The 12,051-nt window shown below is 33.5% G+C and overlaps 1 protein-coding gene across 2 annotated transcripts in view; it reads right to left on the bottom strand.

Annotated features, from left to right (window-relative positions):
• The window catches only part of LOC124540459 (transcriptional activator cubitus interruptus), a 99,535-nt gene that overhangs the window by 48,003 nt on the left and 39,481 nt on the right, over positions 1 to 12,051 (bottom strand). For both annotated transcript variants that reach the window (XM_047118058.1, XM_047118057.1), the window contains exon 3: positions 2,424 to 2,832. In XM_047118058.1, coding sequence (XP_046974014.1) covers positions 2,424 to 2,584 — 161 coding nt within the window. In that variant the 5' untranslated portion in view covers positions 2,585 to 2,832. The remainder of the gene's footprint in view (positions 1 to 2,423; positions 2,833 to 12,051) is intronic.

The raw sequence follows: 12,051 nt of genomic DNA on the forward strand, positions 1-12,051 counted from the left end.
TTTCATTCATTAATGTCATTATTACAAAAAAAATATTTCATTACTTTGTAAATGATATCTATCTAAAATATTGTAATACCTTCAGCATGTCACATTTCTGCAAAAATGTAGATTGCCTTTTTGTTGATAATAATAATATTTAAATGTAGATCACTAAATGATGGCACAAATAATAATGGTTACCTATGAAAAAACTATACGATCCTCTTTGGATGTTTATGTAGGTAAAATGGTATTAAAAAGACTATAAAGCCACTTATGTGAACTTCCACCTAACACATGTCTCCACAAAGGTTTCCATGGCACAATGCACCATTCTCTCGCCCGCATCCCGATCTCATTGTACACGCTGTCTTCACAAATCATTTTGGAGAATATAAAATAGAACGCTAAAACAAAAGCATTATCATATTGTTCGACGTGTGTGGCAGTTTATTATTTAACATGTGTCAGAAATTAGATGCTTCATCGTTATCACAAACATCTATACTAGGAGTAATATAAATAATTTTTCGCAAACATTCAATTTCTTTTTTTTTAATTTCGATTTCGAATTTATCCTTTTTAGATACTAAATTACATAATTTATTAATCTAAAAAGGGAAATCACAAATCAATTCCCTTCAAGCAAACATCAACGTAAATAGTATATCCTCAATCAATGCGTAGAAGTTGACAAGTGAAAAAGATCATTGATGCGAAACTGAAAAGGCTCCAAGTATTAATAGGCGACAAGTTACAAGATGTCGAGAGATGTCGATCCATCAGTTCAAAGGTTTCCAGTTAATGAATTAAACGACAGCTGACTCGCAACACCTCCTTTATGGCTGGACAAAATTGACTTTGACGAAGCAAACGGAGCCAAAATAACTGATCGTGTCCAACCCATTGTGCGTGATAAAATTAGAACGCTTGGAAATAAACACGTGGTGGCAATTATCGCAGCAGCGGGTTAAATGAGGCACCGTGGAGTCGTTAATGGGTACACTCGCTCTCGCTTCCGGCGTCGGAATTCTTTCCGAACGAAAGAGACAGTGGACTTCAGAGAATACCAATTACCATTCATCATTTGTATGATCAATATACTTTGATTATATTACTTAACGTTATAATTAAAGTATAGTAAAAGTAGTTAGCTAAAAAGCGGATTTTGAATGTAATAAATTAAGTTAAGACGGATACAGTTTGACGTGATTGATTTAAAGTCCCTTTGGTTCTAGACTAGCAATTTGTTTTACGAACGAAGAGTCAATTGATTTTCGAGCTAATAATAATAAAGCATAGATTATTTGAAGGACATAGATACTTTAACGTCACATCAATCAGTTTCGCTGAAGTGCTTAGTAAATTTGAAAGTTTTATTTCTCAGAGCATTTGCAAGTTAAAGGCATCTAAAGCAGCGGGGACATTAATCATCTCAGTCGGCCGAACGAACTACGGTCTCTTCATACATCGCATATCCTTTGAGTGAAGCGAGTAACTCATTTGTTGAAAATCACCGGCCCGCTTTTATTAATGTCCGCCCTAATATTGTAAACGTCTCAATCCCTTTGATGGCTTCCTGTTCATCATTTCTTAGTGGTTCATTGATTTGTGGGTCCTTTTTTAGTTCACCATTATGTCCGGTTAGAGCCGATTAATATTGTCGATCTGATTGCGCATGTCCGTTGTTGCAATTTAAAAATATATACGAACAAACAAAAATAATAAAAGTATACAAACTTTATCGATTAACAATATTATTCTTAATTTAAATGTAAGATCAAGAAACCAATAAAGAAATATATATATTTTTTAATCATGTATCGTATCAGCTAGTTAATTGAAAAGGCAGAAAATAAATTCGAAGTTAATCGTCATTAAACACTAAGGATAAATGAATGTGCATTCAAAACGTACTCAGTGGTTGAATATAATTGGTACATGAAAAGGTAGCTGCAGTTATGCAATGAAATAAGCTCATGGCATGCAAAGGGACAAATGCTTAATGAACCACTCTATTTTATAGACTAGTCCTATAAACGAACTTGGCGTTTTGGAACGAGCCTAGTGCACGAAATGGTCGTAATACTAAAGGACACTTGACTCGCTGGCGTATATAATCAAATTATGCATATAGATGGATTCATTCGATACGAGAATACTTAGCCAATTTGATAATATTAACAGGAAATTATGACAGGAGCGGGGTACTTAAATAATTGTTAATGTATCGCTGATAATACTCATACAAATTAAAAAAGTAATGTTGACGGTAAGGAATGCTTTTATGCGGATATATTTTTTTATAACATTAAACTGTCAAAATTCAATGACAAAGTTATTATCATAAAACTTAGTACTTAAGTTAGTATTTTTATATCGGCAGGTGTTTAAGCGGCCACCTGAAAAACATATCGTTATAAGTATAAAAAAAAACTTACTGTGCGTGGTGATGATAATGCGTTGCGTGATGCATGGCTGTCGCTGGAGCACCGGGAGGCGTCGAAGCGTGGAAAGCTGCGAAAGCCGAGGGAAACTGTAGTGGTAGGAAACCACCGCTGCCAGCAGTCCCAGGACCCCCAACCGACTCCCGATCAGGCATTATTTAAAGTCCTAGAAATATGTCATCACCTAGTCCCACTACACTTAACACTTTATCAGTTTCATTATGAACATCACTAATTAGTTCAATCACGATTTCAAAAGCACCAATTAGATCTTTCGTCAAGTTAACTCGAATCTTAGTAACTCCATTTTCTTTTTGATAATCATTATATTGTTACAATCGATTTCTTTGTACATTATTGATTATATAATTTTCTTGATCTCTTCTCATTCTTCTGTTTTTATCTGAAACAAAGAGATGATTAAAAATTAATTGTTTTCCTTTTGAAATCGGTTGCGGTTTTAAAGTACATTTTAGTATCTTGTCTGTTTATTGTTAAATAAAAAGGTAAATACGAGCGATGTTTGTGTGACCCATTCTTGTTGAAATTGCTTCAATCATGTCTTTATTCATGATTGGCTATACACGAACTAGCGTCACTCTTTACTATTTTACTAGTTATACATTTAGATTGATTGATTATTTCTTTTATAGTTGACTATATTCATATCCTTTCAAGTTTCACATAATTAATTATAACACCTTGACCTCAAGTCGTTTTATTTACAAAAATTATTTAAACACACGAAAATATTCCCCGTTAATTACCAGCTCATATACGCATTCCCATTTGCGTACTCGAAACAAAATTGTTAACATCGGAATGAGTGTTAATTACTGTTAAATCTTAACAAGTCTCCGGAATGGCAAAACATCATGCTACTAATTTATCGAGTCGACTGGATCGCCATTATCACATACAGAAAGCTTGATTCGAATTTTGAACGATATATTTTTTTCACACATTTTCGGAAACAATTATGTGAATTAAAACACATCGTATATAAAACCTCCTTAGTTTAGATTAAATAAAATCAAAAACATCTAGATTCTATAGGAATGTAGTATCGTTTAGAGAAAGTAATTCATATATCATTCCTTAAAACAATTGAAAAAGTTTAATTTGTTTTAAATTTCCTTTGAATGCCTTATATGGTAGAATTATGAAATCATATCAAGATTACCAAGTAGCCCCGATCTGTAGATGGAGAACATTTAAATTCGACGGGTTTTTGTCGAGACAAGTACGTTTTTAACTCTTAACTTATACTACCATTTTAAGAAGAGCTATCACAGAAAAATTCCGGGCGTAATTAATGAAGATGTGATTGTTTCAAACTTACTTCGTACATTGTCCTCTTAATAAGGCGTAGTCTATAGACCCGTAAGAGAATCATCGGAGATGTCGATTATCGATATACTCGTAATGTCGATGAATAAGATTTACGATGTTTTCGTATGTGGAATTGGCACGATTCGAGTTTCAATTTTTATCGATCATTCTAGAACCGACTTCAATTGTTTTTTTTATAATTCTCATAAGCCGAAAGCCCAGTAAAGATTACTATATTACCGGTACAAACCCAGGCAATCACACAAACAGCAATGACTTTTTAAGGGGTTCAATTGTGTTTACAATTCATATCGTGCTTGATAGTGAAAGAAGAAGAGAAGAGAAGAAATTCTGTCACACATGAATAACCTCAAAAGAGAAGAAAACTAAGCTAATGGGTCATTTAAGACTGTAGATCTTTTTTATAATATGTTCAATCAGCTTCATCAGATATCAAGAGGTTTGTTCTCGTTACATCTTGCACAAGTTAAAGAGGAATTTCGAAAGTCACTTTTCATATAAACGATAAGGATCTTAACTCGAGAAACAAGTAAACATTGCATTTATAGCCACTTGCTTAATTTACATAAAATCCTGTATTGCATTATTCGTCTGCTTAGCGAAACATTTCTAACGTATAATTCAATACAAACAAACGATCATACTATCTATAGTAATATTATAATATGTGAAAGTAACTCTGTTTGTCTGCTCTTTCACGACCAAACCGCTGAACCGATTTTGATGAAATTTGGTATTAAGCAAACTTGAACTCGAAGTAAGGACATAGGTCTGTGTCTAACCTATGACAACCAACACTCTAAAATACAAGAGAAGGTGCAGGCGACTACTAGTTTAAAAAAAAAAAGAAAAAATAAATAAATCAAGATATCGATTATGGTATCATCACTACCCTCTAAAATGAGTTCCGTAAAGCGCTGGCGCATGCCGACTCTCTCAATACGGCCCTTAATTACGATTTAATTGTTTTTTAGTCGACGAATTGTTTTGTACCTTCTGAGAAGCCCTTTAGATCTTATGGTGTTACGAGATGATATTCAGTTATTCTAGATTTTTGGTTACCATTGATTTTTTTACAAACAAAAGTTCGATAAACTTAATAAAAATTTAACTGTACTTATAATTTTAAACATTCAATTTATTTAGGTTAAACATTTAAAAGAGTCGAGATGGTTTTTAAACGGACATCATTATTATAATTGCAAGTTGAAATTAAGCTGTTATGTAATTGCGATGGTTTGTAAAAATGGTTGATCAATCAATGGACTTGTCAGTAACTTTTTTTGGATTGATTTTACCGTAGCTGCAGATCTGGAGATTCTGGAGTTGAAAAAGTCAGGCTTGTGAATAATTATTGTATGAGGACTTTTTGGTAGTAGTCCGAAATTTTGTTGGCAGACAGACCTTTCTCTTAAAACAAGAAACGGCCTTTGCTTTAAGGCCTTGGAAAAGTCCTAAAGGACACTGGAAGGACAAATCCTTCCAGAGTCAGTCTTCCAGAGTTTTAATAATTTATAATTAACATAATTGTCTTTTATGTTGATTAAGTAACACCAGTAAATATCCTAAGCTAAGCTAAAGATCGTAAGACATTTTAGAGCGTATTCCACCACGCCGTTCCAATGCAACCGCATACATAAACACATGTGTCAGAATGTCATCTGACACGCTATCCAAAAGCGTTTTTCCTTCAACCGAGCACGAAATGAATTATTTAAATTAATTATTAAAACTTAGTGATGCTCAAACGGGTTTGAAACCGCAGTCTCCCGTTTTATGAATATAAGTTGTGCTCAGTACAATAAACTGATTAAAAATTATGCCATATAGATATAATCTTTATCTTAATCAATGTGAAAGGAGTTCTGTCTATCTGTCTATAGCTCTTTCGCGACACGAATTTGATGAAATTTGTATTAAGCAAACTTGAACTACAAGAGACATATGGTACTTTTTTGCCTGACACGTGACGATCAATTCCCATCACGCAAGTGAAGGCGCGGGGGAAAGCTAGTCGTTAAATATATTAGATCTGTCTTTATAACCACAATGTTATAAGGTAAACGACTTATATTAGGTCTCACAAAATGTCTATTGTAATGAACTCTATCAATGCTTAATAATTAGGTCTTAAATAATATTCCTCAGCTGTATAGTTTTTCTTCTGACATTTCTCAATTGCTTCTGAAATGTTCTCGAAAATGTAACACAGGAATTAAATTTTATCATTTTTATGGTTTTTGACAATAGCCTATCAAAATATAGCTGTGATCACCCGCATTGGAGCAGTGTGGTTCTGTATGCTCCAAACCTACTCCCCAAAGGAAGAAAAGCCTTAGTACTGCAGTGGGAAATTTATAGGCTGTTAATATTGTTGGCCCAGTGGTTAGAACGGGTGCATTTTAACCGATAATTGCAGGCTCAAGCCGAAGCAAGCACCGCTGATTCATGTGCTTAATTTGTCTTTATAATTCATCTCGTGCTCAGCGAAGAAGGAAAACATCGTGAGGAAACCTGCATGTGACAAATTTCATAGAAATTCTGCCACATGTGTATATCACTAACCCGCATTGGAACAGCGTGGTGGAATATGTTCCAAACCTTCTCGTCAAAGGGAGAGGAGGCCTTAGTCCATCTCCAGAAATTTACAGGCTATTAATTTTATTGATGTTATAATAATACCGTTTGTGTACAAATTAAAAAAATATACATACAATTCATTTAACAAATAATATTTAAAATTGCTACCGAAATATATTTCACAACAGCGAACTTAAAAGTGCACCATAATTGATATTCAATAACAAATCACTGTCAATTATGCGTATGACCACAGCCAAAGTTAGTTATAATCAGCCATTACTGTCTTCGATCACGGATTCATTCTCTAACACGACTTATACGTCAGGTGGACAATAGTGACACCAGGCCTCTAATTAGATATGGCCTCCACTCGAAGCTCTGTGATCTGAACACGAATTGTTTTATTATAGACGAACGTCTGACTTTTAATTTATTCGTCAGACACGTGTCGGTTTGGCGAGCGATTTTTTTTTTAATATAAATATATAAATATGAAACAACATCACATACATTATTCTGATCCCAATGTAAGTAGCGTAGCACTTGTGTTGTGGATAATCAGAAGTAACGAAGGTACCACAAACACTCTGACCCAAAACAACTTAGAAAACTAATCTACTACATCGACTCGGCCGGGAATCGAACCCGGGACCTCAGAGTGGCGTACCCACGAAAACCGGTGTATACACCACTCGACCACGGAGGTCGTCAATAATGTACAGTCCGGGTGAGAAATGTTCGTCACCTTAAGATCTATTTTCGTGTGTGATAATCTGTGTTACCGATCGAAATGACATATTGCATCACAATGATTTGATGTTTAGATTCAAAAGGTACTAAGAGTTTAAGACTTGATAAAGGAATTATAAAAACTGACGAAGGTTTTCTTACTCTGACTGTACCTACTTGAATTATTGTGATACGATTGGTGATTTGAAGTATCGTGATTGATTTATTTTTCTAATTATAATAAAGTTTAAATTTGTTTTAATGAGATGTGTTAATAATAATAATTTATTTATTTTTCAAATGTTAATAAGTAAAACTTAATAATTGTTTTTAACATTATTATTATTCACTAATTTTTTAAAGGAACATTAAAAATTTTAGGTAGTTTTGTTAAAATAATAATTTATATTCCTTATTTATACATCTTATTAATTACTAAAGTTATATAAAATCGTATCTTATTAATTGCTTAATTTGACTTAAAGATTTGTGTAATTACACATTCTTATTTAATAATGAGAAACAAATTAATTACTTAAGCATTTTCCGATAGAATACAATATAACTATATGAATGTCAACCAATGGGATATCATTGGAATGTCCCATCAGCAGAAGTGGGTTAACTGTCCTTACCATAACTAACCCAACACCTGACAAACCAATAGGCAATAACCCGGATAGTTTGAATAAATCATGTGGGGCACTTGAGACCGCGGCTAATCCTTTCAACTGGACTTAACATTGGCGGTAGTGAGCGTGTGGACATCCATAAATTACAATGAGTTTCAACGCTGCTTGCTTCGAATATGGCCCTTGATCCAAAAGAGGCGCATACGTGCGCGTCCGGCTGTTTTAACTATGTCGTGTAGTGGAAGATACGAGATAAGCTATAAAAACTTACTAAGTTATTGTAATCCGTTCCATTATTTCCATTTCCAAGATAGGATGTTTGATATACATACTAAGAAGAGTACCTAAAGCTTCTGGTCCATTATTCTCCGGAGAATCTACATTCCCATCCAGTTTCGTTCAAGAATATGTATCGATTTAAGAGTGCTTTTACGGTCTTACTTGAGTTAAGAATATTTTGATTTTAATTCGATATAATTACATTTTATAAGAAGTTGTCTCGACGCACTTACACAGAGTTCGATCTTGTGATTATTATTTGTGAATGTTATTGCTTGCTTGCTTGTGACGTATACTTTGACGTCACTACCAATGCACCTGCTTTTTGCACCGAAAATTGACAGAAAATGGACATGTAAATGGACCACTTGACAGTAAGTAGGCACCACTGGACAGAGGTAGGTCCTTCAACTGTTAGAATAGGGTATAAAATAACTCGTCTACTTTCTTATAGATTGTTATATCTTCATATGGTAAACAATCCTTAGAAATGTTTGTACGATTTGTCAGGCTGGTGAGTCTATTCACCATTTCGCGTTCCGGAGTTTTTATGTTACATCAGTTAGTTTACGCATACCGTCTCGTTAAAGAGTACATTTAGTAATATTAATAACTTATTAATTATAAATAATAATAATAATAAATTCTATAATAATTTAAGTATCGACTTGTAACCTTTTAAACGATAATCGAATCCTGATGACGTCACAACTATGATAATTTTTAACACGAACATTTTGTATTAATAAGACATAATGTTATAAATAATATACGCATAATTGGACTAAAAACATTACACGACTTAATGTAGTGAAGGTAACTTTTAGGTTAACGTTTCTAAGCTTACCTTATGCACTTATAGTTTATAATCATATAAAACTCCATAATGTTGTTTAAAATCGAAAACACCAACCCGCATTGGAGCAGGGTGGAATATGCTCCTAACCTTCTTCTCAAAGGTAGCGGAGGCCTTAGCCCAGCAGTGGTAAATAACAGGCTGTTACTGTTATATACGTACTGGTTCCAGCACCAATATTACCATCATATGACTAAGTATACAACGCCTGATTTCAAGGAATTACTAATATTTCTCATATATCCTCAAAAATGTAAGTCTCGTGGTAGTAATGTCATAAGTACCAAACAACCACATTGGGTACCATACTCATCAGAAAAAATCACTGTCGGAACATAATGAAAAGAGCTTCCAGATAATATGAGGCTTCAGTACATTACATTACAGTACATTTGGAGAGTGTTAATTAATTATAACAAAACACATATTATTTTTATTTATTCACGCCCATAATCATTAAGATTCATAGTAGTTTATCAATTTCCATTAAAACAAATAAAATTTAATATTATTTCGTGTAATAAAACACACATAAAATAGTCCTTAATAAATCAACGCGATCACATCGAATCACGTTTGGAAATAAGTAATCGTAATAAATAAATTTCAACTTAAACTTTTATTATCGAACCTTAAATTTCGGTTTGACATTTTATGGGTCACTTCCTCTAACCATGACGGGAATACTACAAATATGACAAAATAGACAAAAACGAAAAACCAAACGATATTAGACTCTATTACAAATAACATAGAGTCTATAAATACAATTAATGAAGCTAATATACATTTGTAACAAAGGCGTCAGGTTATTAAGTAGTCGACGCCGAAATGTTAATAAAAAAAAACATCAACTTGAATGGAGTTATAGTACGCATTTTTAATGGAGAGACTAAGTTTCGGCGCCGAAATAAACTTATTCAAATAACGATCAGTATTCTAAACGAAATTATAGTCTAGACTCAGGGTTGTCACCGACTAATTAACTCAGGACGCATCCTGATTTTTTCTATATGTATAGACTTTGAACCGAGATTGCCCAGTGGTTAGAACGCGTGCATCGTAACCGACGATTTCGGGTTCAAACCCTGACAAGCACCACTATATATATGCGCATAATTTGTGTTAATAAATCATCTCGTGCTCGGCGGTGAAGGAAAACATCGTGAGGAACCTGCATGTGTCTAATTTCATCGAAATTCTGCCACATGTGAATTCCACCAACCTGCTTTGGAACAGCGTGGTGGAATATGTTCCAAGCCTTCTCTTTAATGGGAGAGGAGGCCTTAACCCAGCAGTGGGATTTTTCCAGGCTGTTACTCTCATACACTTTGACATGTCAGTCCGATCACCATGAAATCGGACATGTATTCTTTCATGGGGAAAGTTTTTATGTCTTTGCATACCAACCTCTATACCGTCCAACGGATTGCAATGAAGATCAGTACACTTATACGTAGGCAGGACACCGACCGGCGGTTTAGCTAGTATTTTTATTTAAAATTAGATGCAAACTGCTTTGAATATAATAAAATATTTACTTTTCTCAATTTCTAATAACAAGGATAGATACCCTTCTCGATTTCACACGGATACATTAATATACAAATTTTGTTTTGAAGAAAGAAAGCTTCTTTTTATAGTAAAAGACATTAAATCCATTTCGTGGTTTAAAAGATCTAAGCGTACAGATAAAGGAAAGCTACTTTTCATTTAGTATATACAAGTTATCGTGTAATGCTTGTGGCTCGCTTGCGTTACAGGGATTGCTCGTCAGGCTCAAAAAAATACCTAATATCCTTTCTTTAAATTGAAGCTTGCGTCATGTACAATGTCATCAAATTCGGTTCAGTGATTTATCGTGAAAGAGCAACAAACAAACGAACAGAGATAATTAAGCATTGACACGGTAGCCATGTCTAGTCCGGACATAGCTTATTGCTTATGTATATATGTATATTAGCAATATACATACATGTTTAATATAAGCTAACATAAATAGTAGTGAATGTAATATTGTTTGGTAATTCTGTATTGAATTATTTCAACGTTTTAATGGTAAAATAATAAATACATTTAAGTACTAAAATTGTAAAGATACACACACATTAATTACTGTAACATTAATTCATTAATAATACTGGCGTTTGATTGAAATTTCTTTGATAATTTTCCTGATCTTCGTATCCTACAGCCACTCAACAATATCGGTATGTAATGTGCACCGCGTTTTATTTAAATGGATCTCAGCCAAACCGAGGTCGTAATTCAGATATATCCAAGTAATATTTATTTGTATCTTGACTTTATATTTATCGATATTGTAAATTTTTCTGCGCCTTCAATACAGAATGTTTTAGAATTGACGTTACACTATTTATGGGATGTTTTTTAGCATCTGGCAATTATTGTTTGTTCGCGATCTTTTTTAATGCAACAACAAATGTTATATGTGAATTTAGATTATTTTAAGTATATTCCATAGGTTATAGCGAAATCTGTATTGAAGTTAGATCTCTAGACACATTTTATGGCGAACGATACTTGTTTTAAGGCAACTCAATTTTTCTATCTTTAGTACTGAATAACTTTAATCAATTAATCAATGAATATAAAAAACCAATGATAATCTTTCAAAGTTTAATACTAACTTATAGAAATTGCAATTTTAAATGAAAAAGTTCAATGATCAATTCATATAATTGTCTTATAGGAAACTAGTAGACGCCTGCAGCTTCGCTCTTGTTTTGTGGTGTTGGTTGTCATGTGCTAGGAAAAGAAAGTAGTCTATGTCCTTTATTGAAGTTCAAGTTTGCTTCATACCAAATTTCATCAAATTCATTTCAGCGGTTTGGTCGTGAAAGAGCTACAGACAGACACCTACTTTCATAATCATAACATTAATCAACGGCATTCGTTATTGAGACTGCATACTACTATACAATTTTAAAAAAATAATCGTGTCATAACCTCATAAGTCATTTACAACAATGTAGTATAGTATAATTAATATTCGCATCACTACAAGCTCCCCTCCCTTGCCCACTTTCTACCAAGAACACGTTACAAATCTACCGACAACACACACGGAATAAAATGGTCCATAATCATGTAATTGTTATTAAGGCAGTGTCAGTTCGACGGTATTTAAAGAAGGAGGTGTAAATTACTCGAGCGTGAATGGAATATT

This window comes from Vanessa cardui, chromosome 25 (genome assembly GCF_905220365.1).
Source record: "Vanessa cardui chromosome 25, ilVanCard2.1, whole genome shotgun sequence".
Classification (NCBI taxonomy): domain Eukaryota; kingdom Metazoa; phylum Arthropoda; class Insecta; order Lepidoptera; family Nymphalidae; genus Vanessa; species Vanessa cardui.